The 18,330-nt window shown below is 39.6% G+C and overlaps 1 protein-coding gene across 2 annotated transcripts; it reads left to right on the top strand.

The window, feature by feature from the left end:
* Positions 1–536: 536 nt before the first annotated feature.
* LOC131241087 (apoptosis inhibitor 5-like protein API5) lies at positions 537–15,161 on the top strand. Of its 2 annotated transcripts, XM_058239726.1 has the most exons (16): positions 544–1,069; positions 1,155–1,316; positions 2,537–2,636; positions 2,726–2,791; positions 3,549–3,628; positions 3,734–3,808; positions 3,996–4,145; positions 6,020–6,085; positions 6,180–6,245; positions 10,696–10,806; positions 11,235–11,324; positions 11,449–11,555; positions 14,339–14,453; positions 14,544–14,609; positions 14,705–14,808; positions 14,888–15,161. In XM_058239726.1, the coding sequence occupies exons 1-16, from the start codon at positions 974–976 to the stop codon at positions 15,054–15,056; spliced, it is 1,623 nt and encodes a 540-aa protein (XP_058095709.1). In that variant the 5' UTR covers positions 544–973; the 3' UTR covers positions 15,057–15,161. The 2 variants fall into 2 exon arrangements, 1 of the variants encoding a protein (XP_058095709.1); XR_009168950.1 differs by lacking the exon at positions 14,888–15,161 and having other exon boundaries at positions 537–1,069; positions 3,586–3,628; positions 3,715–3,808; positions 14,339–14,609.
* The last annotated feature ends 3,169 nt before the right edge of the window (positions 15,162–18,330 follow it).

The raw sequence follows: 18,330 nt of genomic DNA, 5'->3' as shown, positions 1-18,330 counted from the left end.
ATCTCAGGTGGATCCCACCACAAGAAACTTTTTCCTGTGGTGATTGAACGCTCACCATTAAAAACTTCCTAGAGCCTACCGTAAGAAAATATTTAATGTTTACTTGCCATCAAACACGTTGATAAGGTCAAACAGAACTGGATGAAGGTAAAATACAAATATCAGCTTGATCCAAAACTTCTGGGGCCTCCAAAAAGCTTTTAATTGTCATTCATTACTTTTTACAGCGGTGGTCCATAGGAGATTTGGATATTATTAATTTTTAAAATAACGTCATGAAAGGAAATTAGAAAACGTATGGACGGCGTGGATACACAATAAATTCATCAAGGTGGGCCTCACACGGAGCTAATCCGCTCCCCCTCCAGCGGGGTGTGTAGCAAATTCGCGTAACGTCCTTGTCAGAAAACGCAAGGCGCCTCCTATGGCTACTTGCGGGAGTAAGGTCATAGTCTTATATTCTCTCCCCGCAATTTCCTATGTTTATATTTATCAGTCATCCAGACCATTCGTCAGGTGAATCGCACGATCTATGACCGTTAACTGAAAATAAAGCAGTTTGGGTCATGATCAGATGGGTGACAGTAGCACACCAAAAGAAGAATATCGGTCGATGTGTTTTAATCAGCCTTATATGTGAGCTTTTGACCCATCCAATGAAAATACCAGCCTTACAGAAGATAATGTTAGGAAAATCTGATGAACGACACGGATCCCTCACATGCACGTCTATTTGTCACGAGAGGGGGGTGAGTAGAGCCGATATCATGGCATTCCTTCGGGAACTTCAACGGTTTTGTTTCGGACGTTGAGCGCGCGCGAGGGCAATCCCGTAAATTGCTTGTAGCATCTTCTCTCTTGCCAAAAGCCGAAGACCGATTTACCCTTCTTTTTTTCATCACCATATTTCATTCTCTGCCCAAGGCTCCAGTCCCTGTAATTCCAGCCCTCATTCTACTATCTGCAATCAGCAATGGCTTCTGCTGCTGCTGCTACTGAAGACCCAAGCGACATTGATAAGCTCTACGAGTACGGCAAACGCCTCAGCGAGGCGAAGGATAAATCCAATGTCGGCTCTTTCTCGATTCTTTACGAACTTATACATTTCTAGGGTTTGAGTTCTCTCTCATGTTCGATTCTGTCTTCAATTTCAGAACGTTAACGACTACGAGGGAGTAATAAGGGCGGCGAAGGGCAGTATCAAGGCGAAGCAGTTGGCGGCACAGCTCATCCCGAGATTCTTCAGCTTCTTCCCCGGCCTCACCAGCAAAGCTGTCAATGCCCACTTCGATCTCTGCGAGGAGGAAGAGCTCGGCGTGAGTAGTTCGGCTCGGTTCTTCCCTGATCATTCTTCTAGGACTTGCTGTTTTTTTTCTTTATTCAGGAACAATGATTGTGTCAGTTACTCGGCGTGAGTCGTTTGGTTCGGTTCTTTCCTCATTCTTCCTCACCGTTTTCAATTCGGAATCATATACTGAAAATGCTAAGGGTTTGAAATGAAGTAGGATGTTTTACAGCAACTGTGTCAGTTGCTTCCGTTCGGTAGTTTTGAATAATTTACGTTCTTAATGCTGCGTTTTTTATGCTCTATTGAATTGGATTGCAATAATTACCGCTGTGATGTGGAAATGAACGAATGGAGGTTACTAATGTTGACCCAACAGCTTTAAAATTTAGTTGGGATTCTGTCTATTTAACCGGGCCCTTACTGTCCATTTTGATGGACTGGTTTATGTTATTCCTAGTTTGTCTTGAACGAAATGCAACTGCAATTTGAGGGACTGTTCTCTTATTATTCAGTATTTGTTCTTGGAAATATTATTACATTATGCACATTTCTCCTTTGTTGAAATACTTTTTGCAATCCAATTCAACAGTGAATCTAAAATCTTACTGAATCAATCTAATTGGGTTGCATTTCTTAACTGTAACACCTCATCAGAAGCAAACAAAAAGGGAAAAAAATCTCACCAGAAGTTCTAGTTGTATGAGGCTGCATTTAATTGCACCAAATATTGTGAAGTTTCATGATATTTTGTGCAACCTAACACACCCTTATGGGCATGCATTTGTCAGTATAATGTATCATTGTCTCCATATTCTTGAATGAGAAATTGGAAGGTCCATGCGATGCATTATGTGGACTCCTAGTGTGAGTTTGGATGCCCAAGTGAATTGAATCGTGGATTGGTTCAATCGACTGGAAATGACCAAATTGTAATGATATTTCCTTACATTACAATGTGGAAGCGGCCTTCAAGTTGCAGTTATGTTCCTTCCAACCTAAAAGCTATTGCTATTGCAATTTGGTGCCCTGCCCCTTAATATGAATGCTATAGAAGTAGAATTTGACCATTTCTGTTTTATTTGATTATCTATTGCAATTCAGTTTGATAGCACATCCACACACATCTGTAATCTGTAGTCAGTAGAAAATCATTGCACGAGTTTATCTTCTTTTCATTGCCATGATAGAAGTAAGTTTTGCTCACACATTTGAGATTAAACTCCATTTGGGGTTTATCTATGGCTGCAGATCAGAGTACAAGCAATTCGGGCACTTCCTCTTCTTTGCAAGGACTCACCAGAGTATGTTTCTAAAATTGTGGATGTTCTTGGACAACTCCTCATAGCTGGTAATCCGATTATTCAAAATTTCTTCTGAAACTTCTTTTTCCTGCCCTTATTTGTTACCACATCAGTTCTGTTTTCTTCATGCTGTTAGAGGTAAATGTGGAGCGTGATGCAGTGCACAAAGCTCTTTTGTCTCTTTTAAGGCAGGATCCGAAAGGTAAATTGCTATTATGTTAATATATCTTGAAATCTTTGGTTGCTTACTGATTATTTAGTTCAATAAGATGCTGTGTGTTGCATATGGGAACATGTTACTATTGCATTTTGATGTCAGCTTCTCTGCTCTGAGATGCATATGATATGATTCTTACCCGACACAGGCTCTTTTCTATCAAGTATCAAATATGTTCATGAAATATTTTGCCAGTCTTAATTTGTTCGTGTGGTTGCTACCCCTTCCTCTGTATAGTTCCTTGCCTTTTTTTTATTTCTTTCCCCGCTTGTTTATAATATACTTTTGTTATCTTTTAAAAGAAGAAGAAGAAGAGGAGGAATGTATTGCTGAAGGTGCAGCATTAACGAAAACATGGTTTGGCATGTTTGGAGATCTGAAAGATCTTGTGGTGACTAACGCCTCAACGAAGGGCATTACTGTCAGAGGATGTTGCTGGAGTGACCAAACTATACTCATTGTATGTTATTGGATTGTTGAAGATTAATGGAGGGTTAACTGTGGTTGCTATGATTGTTGTAAGGATTATCACTCATTTTAAAACTAATAAGTTGATGACTAATAAATGATGGTGTTAATCAAATTTTGTTTATTGGTTGGTCATCAGTTAATGTCATCAAAATGATACTATTGATGGCATGCCTTTATTGATGTGGAAATTATTCACAATATATATTATAAGGATGCCCGTCTGACATAACCTTTGTTTGGCATATTTAATAGATGTGTTTGAATCATGCAGCTTCTTTAACAGCTCTGTTTCACCATGTTGTGGCCAGTGAGGGTATTCGCGAAAAAGTTATCAGTTTTATTAAGGATAAGGTAGGGAACATGTTAGTTTCTTCTTTGCCATTATAATGCTACATTTTTTTTTTCTTTCTAATCTCTTGTTACCAAATTTCATCTAGAAATTATGTCACACACCAGGTGTTTCCTCTCAAGGATGAGCTCTTGATGCCTCAAAAGGAAATGGAAAGGCATGTAACTGATTTGGTGAAGAAAGTAAGTGAGAATTATAGTACCAAAGGCATGGTGTTTTCACTGCAAGAATGCGCTTTGGGTCATGCTTTCTTTTTGTTTTTTGGATGAATGGTATGGAGTCTATGGACAAATAAAAATGTTAGATTTCTTCACATTATTATTCAGTACTATGCTAAAAGAGGTAGCAATTTGTTGCATGTTAGTACAGAGTTTACAGGATGTGACTGGTGAAGAATTTAAAATGTTTATGGATTTCTTGAAGAGCTTGAGCATATTTGGAAAGGGTGCTCCTGCAGAGCGCATGCAAGAACTGATTGAAATTATTGAAGGACAGGCTGATCTTGATGCACAGTTTAAGGTAAGTACTTGTTTTAGATATTTTTATGGTGATGTAGTGATGAAACATGCATAGCCAACATAAATGAGGCAGTAATGAGCGTTTTCCTTTTAATTTGGAGCTGAGGCGGCTTTCCTGAAAATCGTTCTTTACCATGCTTGTGGCACGATAATACTTTACCATATTGCTCTTAAATTGGATTTGTTTGAGGTTTGACAGACGAATCACCTGCCACTTGTGATGCATTTGAATCCAATTTTACATTTGTATGTATACATATTACATACTGATTATATTCTGTATATTGCATGAAAAAAGACATGGTTTTAATCTAAGAGAAGTTTCTGAACTGATGATCTGAGTGCTTCCTATGGTGCAGACTAAGGTTAAAACTCCAGAATTGATTGGAACAGCTAACAATTATCATGGTATTGATTGAAACCTTAGAACCATGGATTGGCAACTCATCAGAGTTGACTTGGACAAGTTTGAGTCTGATCTGGTTTGGCACCATGAATCAGTAGCGTTAATGGGCCTGACTTGGATGAATTACCCCCTGACTCAAAGCGAGTTGTAACTTGACTCAGGACTGAGCTAGTCAGTCCAAGTCACTTGAGTCATAAAACTATGGTTAGAACATTCTTTACACAGCATCCTAGATACCAAAGGTTTCATTTCATAATTCATTCTTGATCAGTTTATAACTGCAACAGTCAGAAAATCATGTAATCTCTTTTCCTATTGGAGTGGCAAAACATATTCTGAATCACATCACTACCTGCACATAGTTGAGCTTGTTAGACTAAACTTTGGATTAAGTTGATGCCCTATCAGTTTCAGTGTCAGATCTGAATAGCTGTGGGCACTTCCTTTTTTTTTTTTCCCAAAAGATAAAAGGGATTCATTAAAGGCTAAGGGGAAGGGAATTCCTGATACAGAGATAAGATCGCGATGCCCCAGCAGAAGCAAGGTCATGAACAATCAGATTATGATCTCTAGTTGAAGGGTTAAGTGAAATGATTAATGCTCCAGCTAGAAATTTGATCTCTTTGAAAATACAATCCAAGATCCATGAATGGTCCCTATCCCCTTTGGCCCAACAACAAAAATCCTTATCAGGCACCTCTATGGCTGTAGAAAGATGCCCAAACTGATTGTGAATAATGTGGACAGCCTCTCTAGTGACAATTGCAATGGCTTTACTCCAGGAGGCAGTGTGAACAGGTGATGAGAAAGCAGCCATCCCAAATCCCTTGGCATTGAGAAGGTGGCCACCTGCTCCAAATCAGGTTTTTATTACCAGAGGGATCCACCATCTTCGCTATGAACCTGCAGCCCTTTCCAATAGAAGTCATTGGGCCTAGAGTGCCTGCACAAGAGATTTCATTGTCATCTAAAGAGAATACTCCAAGGGATGGAGAGGATGAGAGGCCATGGTCAAAAGCCCGCAAAGATCACCCTTGATTCTTTGGATGATTTTCTTCCTTAAGGACTCCACCGCATCGGAGGTGCAGGAATTCCTTTCTGACCATAGTTCTCGGCAGATGGCAAATGGGATTAGGGACCAGAGCTACTTTCTGCTGCCCCCAAAAGGCCCTCTAGTCCAGCTTACCATGAGGTTTAAAACTTTTGTCAGAAGAACCATTCAACACCAAACAAATAAGGCTTTGGTATTGAAAAGGATTACTGGAAGTAGGTATATTTTCTCTTCAGATGGTTCTTGGGGTTGATTATATTAGATTCTTGAAGCTATCAAAAGAAAGAAAAGGAAAAAATAATTCAAGGCTTTTATTGCATCTTTGATGATAATGGAATTTGCTGTAATTTGATCTTGTTTCACTTAATTCGGTTTCTTGTTTCAAATCTTGCTTTGAATGCTTGTTTTGATACTGCAGGTTTTGGATATCGACCACATTGAGAGATTGATGTCATGCATGTATATGGCTCTTCCGTTTTTTAGGGTACAAATTGGGTTTGATATCAAACTTTTTTCTCTTCTTCTCCTTTTTATTTTCTGGGTACTTAAGTTAATCTTACGAACTTAATTTTCTTTAGAGGGGCACATCAAACAGCAAGTTTCTCAGCTATTTGAACAATCACATTATACCAGTTTTCGACAAGGTAATTTTACTCTTTCTTCTTTTCAATAATAAACCATGAAAGTTAATGACATTATTGTGTCTTATTTTTGAAAGATCATTGTTGTGCATTTTTCTATCAATTAGTCATTATTCTCTACGCTGCTTTACACTTGTGGCCTGTTCTCTTCTATATTATGTTGAGCGTCCATCCGATCACTATTCCACTTCTCATCTGAAAATACACATTTCTTGTGGAATTTAGTTTGTTCATGATCTCAATTTTGAAGCAAATCTTAATTTTTGAAATTATTCAGGTATTATCTTTTGATTGGTTTTCTTAGTCAACAATTCATCCTAATGCTGATGTTCTAGTTCTTGTAGATATTGACGTAGCTGCTTGACATGAATGATCTTATTTATCTGATTAGTCTCCATCTCTCCTCTATGTTTGATTATATTAGTAAGCCTTGACCATAACATTCATAAACTATGGTACTTAGATGTTGTTGTAGTTTTGAGCTCTGAAGTGTTTCAAAACAAACAAAGCAATGTAGTTCTTCAAAGTGAAAAGAAGTGAAAATTTTTAGTTCCACATGGAATAGGGAGAGATTCTACGCCTATGTAAATAAAGGTGCTTCCTTAAGGCCTTTAAGCCCTTTGAAGGAAATGTGTATGTAGGAGCATGGGGTTGGATTTGCCTTTTTTACAAGATCTTTTAAATTGTGTCTGTCACACAAACGGACACACACACCCACACACCCACACCCACACACACATAGATATATAGTGAGAGAAATGAGCTGACTTTGCCACTTCTCAATGCCCTGGTAGATCTGTAGTTCAAAGTCTCGGAGGAGGAGATTCCCTTAACCTTGCCCTTGTGCAAGTACTCCATTAGGGTACTCCATTTTTGAAGGATTTGAGTATCATGGATCTAAACAATTTCTCTGAATAACGTAAATTTCTCTTTTGGTTGGTTGCTTTAACTATTCACAATACATTTTAAGTTAGTAGGGTCAAACATGCTCTCCATGATTTGGTTGTGTATGTGCTGCTGTAATATATTTCACATGATTTCATGTAACAACCCAAGTTTTTTGTAAAAATTATTATTATTATTTTTAAATTTGAATATTAAATTAGGAGAGATATTGGTGGGATTGGTTGTAATCTCTCCCCTATCTCATAGAAATTCCTCTTCTCAAGGAGAGAAGTTTGGGTTGTTCCAAATCTCTTTTAGAGACGGTGGATTCCTCTAGACCTCTACCAAAAGAGAACTAGAGGAAACCCTAGAGAAAAGCAGAGAGAGAGAGAGAGAGAGAGAGAGAGAGAGAGATTAGGAAGAAGGATCTCGATCCAGGTTGGTACTTTTGACGTTTTTTTTAGTTAATTGTTGTTATGTCTCAGATTTTCGCGATGGACGGCTCGAATTAGTCATCCATTCATCACCTGCACATGTGTCACATACGGGAAGTTTCAATTCTCTACGCAATGGCTTTTGCCTTTCTGCATAGGGAATTGTTCTTGGCCATGCGGACATGGATGATTCGATCCGTGTGGATGATCGATTTTCTGAGGTTGGAAAATGTAGGAACCTCAAGGACCGGGCCAATCTGATCATCAGATGGACGATACTGATTGATGATGATCTTGTTCTTGTTCTTCTTTTTTTTTTTTTTTGGTAAATTAGGTTATTTCCATAAGATCAACGCAATGAACGGTTTGGATCAACTGTAGGTTCATTGCATTGATGTATTCAATACATATAGGAAATAGACAATTCTTTATGCAATTGCTTTTGTGAATTGGTGTAGAGAACTGCATAAAGCCACCTTGGTGTGTGGGATTAGATCCAGATAGATCATTTGGTTTCCGAGGTCAAAATATGCTAGGATTCTGAATATCAAATCAATCCTACCATCGGATGGGCTGCACTGATCAGATGGCAAATCTAAATAAATCACGTAATCCTGATTGATGTGGGCCTTGGAGGTTTCAGATCGAGCTGATTAATGGACCTCTCTCTTAATCAATAATGAGAGGGCAATGGTTGGTTTGGATCTAACCAACATGTACAATCAAATTCTAAAATCAAGAAGTAGAAAAAATTCCCAATTTACAATTCAGTGTGTAAAAAAACGTATCTTCTAGAGATTGTTGATTCGACATTCGATATTGTTGATTTGATCGACAGGTTGTCGATTTGAGGTTAATTTGATCGACAATGCGTCGATTTGAGTCTATTCAATCGACAATGCGGTCGATCTGATTGACAGATGATGTATCGGATCTATTCGATTTCGAATTTGAAAATCTGGATTGATGAATCAATTATACTTATAAATTCGAATACGTTATGCGTGTCTAGACAATTTAAATGTCGCAGGATGATGGATGACCACTTTGATTTGATCTAGTGGGTCCCACATTATGATATGGTGATTACAAACCCCATGTTAAGGGTTGGATTTGAAGGAATCCAATTGGACAACATGTGGACCCCAATTTGGAAACTGATCAGTCAAAGGTGAGCCCCACCATATGAATTAATATGATTAACAAAATAATTTCACTTACATGCTGTATTAGGGTTTCTTAATTCGTTCTAATTCAGGTAATATAATGGAATCACCATCACCAAGTTACAGGTGAGTGATCCCAACATGTTTCCTCTCCGTTAGAATTAAGACAACTTTCATGTATCTGTTATATTCAATTTAGTATTTCGTTTTAACGTTTGTTTGTTTTGGCTAATTTGAAACTATCTGATTTAATGTTTGTTGAAAACATGATTTGATTCATTTCAATTAAGAACTATTTTGTTGCTGATTTCATCAATTCACATGTAATCCGTGTTACCTCAAAGCTGGGATATCAGTTTTATATATGTGATCAATTTGTTTACAACTGTGTAATTACAATCAAATATTATTGTCTTGCATGCACGCTACGTGCCTAGTCTATCTTGGGGGACCTCTCCAGATGAGTTTATCTTGGTAGCCTTGCTTCCATATGCGGGCCATGCCTATGCCTATCAAAATGGTGGAAGCCTGCCCAAGCGGCGGATGCGGGCCATGCTAATGCCCATGCTCAACCAATTGGTGGAAGCCTGGCCAAACGACGAATGCGAGTTGATAATATTCCAACTCAAGCAAGTGGATGAATATCTCACTTAATGCATTCACTTATTTTATGCATTTACAAGACTTTGATGGTTATTTTGTGCACCTTATGTTTATTGTGCTATTTTAATTTTAATGTGAATGAAACTAGGCCTGGCTAGCTTACGCTTTATTGATGAAAAACCGTACATATGTAACTGAGGCCGAACCGTTGGCATAAGAGCTCGAGACTGCGATGGATCCGGGGAGTGACCCACACGACATGTGGCCTTATTTGACTGAAGAGGAACTCGTTGCATTGAATTGATTACTGATTTCTCTATTTCATTACTTAGGATTTATATTTATTCATTTTAGATTATTTTCTATTTAATTACCATATTTGTGGAATGGATTGTGCTAGACATGAATTTACTGCTCATTGAATTGATGATTGATAGTTACATTGGAATAATGACCTCAGATGGGTGGGTCTTTGAATGGTTATAATTGTTTGGAATGAATGGAAGATGGTTCTTATTTATTGTGTGTGAATGATAGTGAATGGAACTTAGAACCAATATAATCAATGCCTCTGAATAAATTTGTTGGGTTAACTACACGGTGTATGAGCCGCAACATGGAACTCAGTTCTAGGATGTGCGCTCGGTACCCAAATTTCGGGTTGTGACTTTTCATGATGCTTCTTTTTCTTTTGCTTATTTGACAGATGTTTGGAATCATTGAATTGTACCAACAATGTGAGTGCAGGACTTTTATGTTAACTTCAGAACAACCCTTTGTCAAACAACCATTTACTCCAAAAGCTTAAGCTGTCAGATTGTGGTGTATCAATGTATATCAAGGGACTTTATTACTTCAACACTCCCCCACACGTGCGGGGTGGGAACTCCGGCTGACAAGGGTGGAGGGATGCTCACACCATAAATAGGCCAGACTTGATTTCCCGGTCCCTGGGCCGGACCTGATTTTCCTGATCCGCACCCCCCCCCCCGTGAGAATAATATATTAGCGAGGCATATTTGCTGTTCTCGACATTCGAACATAAGATCTTCCGCTTTGATACCATGGCAAACACCCATTTACTCCAAAAGCTTAAGCTGTCAGATTGTGGTGTATCAATGTACATCATAGGACTTTATTACTTCAACATCATGCATGTGGTCAGAGTCTAAATATGAGTGGGCAGAATTCTTACAATTTTCTGTTAACAAGTCTATATCTCATTAACTCTTTATGATTTATTCAAACTCTTTCGTTCGTAGAGACCAGATGCTATTGCTTGTTTTAAGCTTATACATCTAATCAAGTTGTGATTTCTGTGAGATCTCTGTATTTACTTTGTTCTAATGATGGGTTCTCTGTCAGCTTCCTGAAGAACGAAAAATGGACTTGCTAAAGAACCTTGCTGAAAGTTCACCTTATACAACACCAAAGGATTCATGCCAACTTTTTCCATCTATTGTTCAGCTGCTAAAGGTAGAGATATGCATGAATGATTTCGAGTAATAGGTAGAAGCATCTATTTATGCCAATGTTTGTGGACTGTGAACAAATTGCTTGTGAGCTTGCAGGCTCCATTGCTTTTACTTTTTGACATGCTTGGATCCTAGTTCTGTTAGTGGTTCAAAATCTGTAGCTATTCGAAGCCTTGTACCTGTCTCCTGCCTGTTCTGCTTGGAATTCATATTTTTCCATGCACATCCTCCTCCTAACAGCAGTTGAATCCCTGGGCAGCATCTTTGCTTCTATTGCAGATATTTTAATCCCTGCTCCATTTGTGCTAGTGTTTTTATCTACTGGAAGCTTTACATCTGTACATCACCTGTACTATCATGAGTCTGTAATTTTCATTGCTAGCCTAACAGCTACATTGTTTTCTCTGTTCCTCTTTTTTTTTTTTTAAGAAGCACATACCTCAGAGAAAAACTGGAGAAGAGATAAACTTTACTCACGTGGAATGTTTATTATATGCTTTTCACCAATTAGCTTACAAGGTTATTGAAATTCTTCCTCTGCCTTTTCCAGCTATATATATATATATATATATATATATATATATATATATATATTTTAATGTTAACCCATGTGAACAAATGCTAAATCATGTATGTGTTGCAGGTTCCCAACATCACGAATAGTCTTTGTGGCTACAGGATTGTGACTGGTCAACCATCAGATAGGCTTGAAGAGGATTTTTCAGACAATTATAAAGATTTCACTGAGAGGTAGTTCATATCAAATGCCATTTCTTTTCCATTTTTGATTGGTTGGGTGCCAGTGAAGTTTCTGTAACTTTCATCCAAAAAGTTATATGAGTTTCCAGTAAAAATTGCCTGTATTTTCCTTTTCTTGTATTCCAATGAGAAGCCATATCTTAAAAGTAGTAATCTTATCTTAGAAACCATTCCTTAAAATGCGAACTGTGGATCTTCAGAAAAGGGGGATGATTCTACCCGATGTTTAATTGTTATGTGGGGCTGATTCGGAATTGGTCAATCACCTCTTCATCCATTGCCTGTTTGCATCCAAGGTGTGTTATGGTGCCCTATCCAGATGCAATGTCCTTTGGGTCATATACTGTGTCCTATAGGCGAATTGTTAATGGCCTGGCATGGTATGGTTGTGGGGAAGGATTTGAAAGCTTTGTGGTGGCTTTGCTTGTTGGCAGGCCTTTGGGTGATTTGGGAGGAGAGAAATAGAAGGTGTTTCAGTGATGTGAGCCACATCGTTGAGTGGGTTGTAGGGAGAATTTGTGGCTTTGTCAGGAAGTGGGGCTGATGTAATAGTGGGAAGGAAGTGCATGCTGCTTCTTTGCTTTTGGGAGGGAGGTTAGCTGTTTTGTGCTTTTCTATTCTTTTGTCGCCCGTTGGCATTTTCTCAATAAATTTTTTGTCACCTTTTAAAAAAGAAGAAGAAGAAGAAGAAGAAGAAGTTAACAATCGTTGTGTTGGTATCTGATGTCATAATAATCTCTTCCAGAATGTGTAGGAATGATACTGTTATTATGCTATGTCTGTGTGCGGCTGTGCGCGCGCGTGTTAAATGATATATTTTAATGGACTGCATTATTAGTGGTGCAGTCCATCTCACTGGGACACTTGGACAGTCCAATTGACTGTTATACACAGTCCATAAGGCCCAACATACATTTCATGGGCTACAATGCAAAATCATGCCAATCAGACCATTCTAACTATCTCATGCCTATGAAATGTGCATTTATATACAAATATGCCCAATTAACAATTTGAGCCATGTGTTTGTTGGGGGCTCATCAGGTACTGCTTATGTTTCTAATCATTTATTTTTATAAGACGTTCATAAGCATCTCAATGATGGCTTGGAAAATGGAAGACCATAAAATGGAAGGCCAAGTTATTATGGATTGGATCATTTGATGGGTGTGGTTTTTTGTGGTAGCCTAAGAAATGCATGCTGGAACTAATGGATAGTCCAGATCGGTTGATCGGACTGTCCAATGTCCTGGTGAGGGTGACTACACCACTAATAGGGGTTTCGTCGACTATTTGTGATTGTTTCCCCTAGAGACATACACCCACACGGATGCATGTACACATACACACATAGCTAATGAAGGATGGTATTTGTTTCATCACAAATGGATTTTCCTTTGCCCTGAGCTTTTTTTTTTGAAATGGCTTGTCTACCTTTCTAGTTTGTCTTCTGGTCTCTTTGCTCATATCTTTCCTTCTAAATAAGCTTCCCTTTTCTAAGAAAAAAAGATTTTTGGGATCTCTTTTCTCTAAGTACCTTTATCTGATTAAATACACAATCTGATTCAAGGTGCTTGATGTGACTCCGTAATTAACATAGTGTGTGCATGGATAAAGGAGAAGAGATCACCGTCTTCTTCTAAAAAATAGACCTTGAATCCACATGGATAGAGAAATCCCTAAAAGCGAGAGATAAAAGTGATATTATTGATGAAAAGGCCCCATGATATGACTTATATAAACCCTAAGCCCTAAATTCATAACTTTTCCAAAATAGTTAACTTCCCTAAAATAGAAAACTTTCTGAAAAATAGTAAACATCTTTTAAACTGATTCAAACTCTTTCTCATGACTAGAACAAGGACTTTAAGCTATTATAGGACTCTTGAAACCCTGAAATATTAACCAGAACTTACTGAGCTTGTTGGTAGCTTTTCAATGATATATTATAACCAATTGCAAAGTTATGGCCATAGGAAGCTACAATGCGCTATGCCCTCGATCAAACATTTTAGCCCCGATTTCCTTTGATCCTTGCCATCCATGAGATGGTCCTTGACTTTGTCCTACATCAATAATATTTGGTACACAAAAATATTATGGAGTTTGCTGATATTTCATGATTAATCAATCTAATTTGGTCCAAAACATCAAGAAATTTCATGATATTTGCTACAACCAAATGCACTCTTAGGTAAGAATGTTCCTCTTGGAAATGTCACTTTATGGACCTTAGCTCCTATAACACTAGCAGCTATCTATTCCACCATGCCCGTGCTGAAGTGTTCCAGACACTTCATTGATATGAACCTTGCTCCAATGCCAACCGCCTTGACTTCTTAGTTCGGCCTTGGTTAGACCACCATAAATCAATAGAATAATTTTAACCGAAACCTATACCTAGACAATACACCAAAAATTGGTGTGCTAGACACCCAAACCATTCCAAATCCAACCATGTGCTCGTGGATGGAGGATGGCTCTGAGAATATATTTCTCTGTTATCATACCAAGTCTTTACATTTCCAAGGATTTGAAGAATATGCTTAATTAATCTTGATTGATTTCACCAATGGAATATCTTGGGAGAAGGGCCATCCGACCGCATGAAGCTTAAGTTTTATGTCTGTGATAATGCACTAATTTTTGGGAATCCTTAACAGCTGCCAATCCAACCAACTCATGCCACTCGATGCAGCCTGTGTTGCAGTTTTGGAGGCTGGTGGAATGTTTCAAGAGTAGCATCAATGATATTGTTGTTGATGGCGATGCAGGTTGACTAACCTTGGAGATCTAGCTGAGGCTACCATGAAGAAACTCACTCAGGATATGGCAGAACATGACAAGGCGATGGCCAATGCTAAGACGGATGAGGCAAAGGCGAGCATTGTGAAAATTTCTTACAGTCTCTCCATACACCTACCGTTAAACTATTGATTTCTAGCTCATTTTTTTATGAATATGTTACCTGCCCTGCAGCAAATAAAGAAGCAGAATACTATGACTGGGTTGCGGGCCTGCAATAATATACTGGCAATGACACAGGTGAAGGAAAGAAAGAAAGAAAATGATGGAATGTCCAATGTCGTTTTGGTTATGTTACTTAGTAACTAATCTCATGCATCCCTTTTTCTATTCAGCCATTGCATTCAAAATCTCTTTCATTCATTGGGGAAAAGATAATCACTCTTTCGTGGAGACCAGCCACAAAACCTTCACTGGCTTCAACAACTGCTGCAGCAGGGTAGGAAAAACGCTTCTATCCTTGTCTTGTTCAGTTTGTGTTTCCCCGATTGCTCATCTCATATCTGCTTGATTTCTAGTGACAAGCGTACTGCACCTGCTAGTTTTGGTGCAATGGCAACCAAAAAGGGACGAGGCGAGGGCGGTAAGAGTCATCTTGTAAACAGAGCATTTGAAGACTCATATCATGGTGGTCGGAATGGTGCATGGGGTCGAGGTGGCCGTGGAAGAGGACGGGGCTACTATTAGCTTCATCTCTGGACTCGTCCATGAGAGATGAACACTGTAGCAAAAGAATTGCTGAACATAATTCCTCAACAATGGTAAAGAATAAAGAGAGAATGGCCGTATGCATCAGTTGGCTTCTCTGCTTGGATTGATCTCATGCAGATTGATTTACATATGATGCAGGACATGGAAAATTAAATATGATATGCAAGATTGCAGGCTTAGATCACACCAATTCAGAAACAATCACACAAATTCCACATCCCACATGAAAATCCAAACATTCAATTAAAGGGGAATCTATGCGGGTCCAAGCCGACACAAGCTAGGACTGGACCAATAAAATTATAAACCAAACAATGTCAAAGGGAAATAAAATCAACTACTCATGCATAAAAATCAGTCCCTAATCCAAGGGATTCCCTAATTTCAATTCAAGGAACCCTAAGGTGATAAAAAGGGGCAAATCAATTAAGGATCATGTAATATAGGGTTAGGATTCATGAAAAAAACGGCTATGAGAGGATAAAAGAAGATAAAAACCTGAACCAAAAGATGATCCCGCGTGTGGACAGCAACAATGGTCCAGATGGACGTGTGTGTGATCCCGGCCGCACGTGTGTGGGGCCCACTATTCAGAAAAAGGCCACCTTGGCCCTGGTCGGCCAGGGATGGACTCCAAAACCTCTAAATTTCAGCTCGATCCGATGTACGGTTTGTGCGTGGTGCTCCGCCGAAGTTTCAGCTCTCTGGCCGAAATCTGGAAACCTGCTTCAATGAAGAAATCTGATGCAACAAAAGGACAAATTCGAAGTATGGATGGTGGGGGAAGATGGAAAAAAAAGATGATGGAAGATGGGGGTGAATTGGGATCGATGTGGCTTCGCACCACGGTAGTTAGCCCTTCGAAAAGGGAGGGCTTCACACCCACTTTTGAATTCTTCCACAACTCACGAAGAGAGCAGAAAAATAAAGCAGGAATTTTTTTATTAACTTCAATGAATGAAAAGAACTACAAAGGGTGCCTATTTATAGGGAGAACCCTATACCCAAAAACTCGCACCATGTGCGACACCTATTACTTGGCGATGAAGTAAACTAAAATAAAAATCAAACAAGGAAATCTAAAGCGTTCACGATGTTCTAAATAATAACAATAAACAAAACTTAAAATATAAAACCAATCCGACGAGTGGGCCACGATCATGAGATCCCATGGTGGGCTTTTCTTGACTATCGGGCCACTTTTCTGAACCAAAACTTGTCATCTAACTAGGAGGCCCTCCCTGGACGTCGTCATCGAGGCAGATCGATGGTGGGGTCCTCCATCTACGCACATACGTGCGTAGGGGTGGCGGCGTAAGTGCGCGTGTGCGCGTGATGTCCCCATCAATTCTCCCCGGCTGCAAAGATTTCGCCACTGGAGAAATAAAACTCCTGAACCGCTTCAGGATGTCAGGATCAAGTCTCTGAAGCTCCTCCTCAGTGAGCCACGTGCTGCCTGAAGCTGGGCTTAACTTCCATTTAACCACGTACTTCTGAAACCCGCCGTCCGACGTTGAAACTATCTGATGGTCCTGGATATCCTCTATTTTCTTTTTAGGTATGTGAAGGTTAGGTATGGGAGATAGAGGCTGGGAAAATGAGTCGGGAATGATAGGTATGGGAGGTAGAGGCTGGGAAGATGGGTCGAGATGGGTAAGTATGGGAGGTAGAGGCTGGAAACATGGGTTGGGATGGGTAGGTATGAGACGTAGAGGCTGGAAAAATGGGTTGGGAAGGATAGATATGAGAGGTAGAGGCTGGGAAAATGGGTTAGGACGGGTAGGTATGGGATGTAGAGGCTGGAAAAATGGGTCGAGAAGGGTAGGTATGGGAGGTAGAGGCTGGAAAAATGGGTTAGGACGGGTAGGTATGGGAGGTAGAGGCTGGAAAAATGGGTCGAGAAGGGTAGGTATGGGAGGTAGAGGCTGTGAAGAAAAGTTAGGAAAAGTAGATATGGGAGGTAGAGGTTGGAAAAATGGGTTGGGAAGGGGCCATGGTTCAAGGGATAAATATGAGGAATCAGGATGGGTGGGCGAAGGGCCAGACAAAGTATCGGTGGTCCTTTGAAAAGTAACTAAATCCTCCACATCGGATGTGAAACTAATTCCCATGAAAGGTGGAAGATCTATCTCATACACATTGAGACCGTTTCGTTTTATAATTTTGACGGGTCCAGCGCTACACGCGTGTAACTTACGAACGGCCCTCGAAGGATACCGCTCGGGCCTGATGCAGACCATCACAGAGTCCTCAATATTGAATCCTTTGAAACATTTATACTGGTCTGTATAAAATGTGCAATGTTCATTATTAGTCATGATCTTCTGCCTGATTTCTTGATGCCATGAATGAATGTGATGCGCAAAAGACTCTGCAGACTCTGACGGCCTATGGGACAGTGACATAGGGACAAGATCAATAAGTTTCCTAGGTTTATAATCAGTAACGACTTCACAAGGACTTAGACCTGTGGACCTATCGACAAACTTATTCAACGTGAACTCGGTTGTAAGTATTACGATGTCCCATATTCTGGTGTGCTCTATATCCTTCCTAGGGGACTCATCCGGTAGATCATCAGGAAAGATATCACATAACTCATCCATTACCGGAATGGCCTCAGTGGGTAACTCTACACTAGCCGTTGGTACACTCTCTCCAGCCACAAGGCCACACATGTTGTACCCCTCAAAATAGTGGTCTTTATATCTCTCATGGGGTGGGTGTCCGGGTGCACACCCATAATTGATTCCTTGACCAACTCCATTCATTAGTGTATCCTCCAGGCCACCTGCTTGAGATTGGACATCTACCCTAATGGTGGGGTTTGTCCTAGCGATGGTCTTTAGTCTGGTAATGCGTACATCAAGCTGTTCACAGCATTGGTCCATTTCCAAGCGCTTAATCATAGACTCCAACGTCTGAGATATCTTGTTTAGTGACTCTTGCAATTGTTCCATGTTTAGTATAGGGTGCAAACCGAAACTGCGACCCGTACGTGTGGGCATACACTGACTTGCTCAACCTAAGGACCTGCTATGACAACTATATGCGTCTAAAAACTAAATGACCCTACGAGACTCTATATGAAGGAGACTACACACTGTTACTAAAATTCAGCTATATATGATGGACTGAATGCATGAAGGACTCAAACAAACTAAACCCTAAATATGTGGTGAATTCCCCTATAAGAACCCTAGGCTCTGATACCAAATTTGATGCAGGACATGGAAAATTAAATATGATA

This window comes from Magnolia sinica, chromosome 3, assembly GCF_029962835.1.
Source record: "Magnolia sinica isolate HGM2019 chromosome 3, MsV1, whole genome shotgun sequence".
In the NCBI taxonomy this organism is placed as follows: domain Eukaryota; kingdom Viridiplantae; phylum Streptophyta; class Magnoliopsida; order Magnoliales; family Magnoliaceae; genus Magnolia; species Magnolia sinica.
This window is presented reverse-complemented; position numbering and strand designations above follow the sequence as displayed.

Excerpts from the sequence above, each read along its gene's own strand:
- LOC131241087 (XM_058239726.1), top strand. The coding sequence starts at position 974 with ATGGCTTCTGCTGCTGCTGCTACTGAAGACCCAAGCGACATTGATAAG. Across the intron at positions 11,325-11,448 it reads TTCACCAATTAGCTTACAAG|GTTCCCAACATCACGAATAG; the intron begins GTTATTGAAATT and ends TATGTGTTGCAG. Across the intron at positions 14,610-14,704 it reads ATATACTGGCAATGACACAG|CCATTGCATTCAAAATCTCT; the intron begins GTGAAGGAAAGA and ends TTTTCTATTCAG.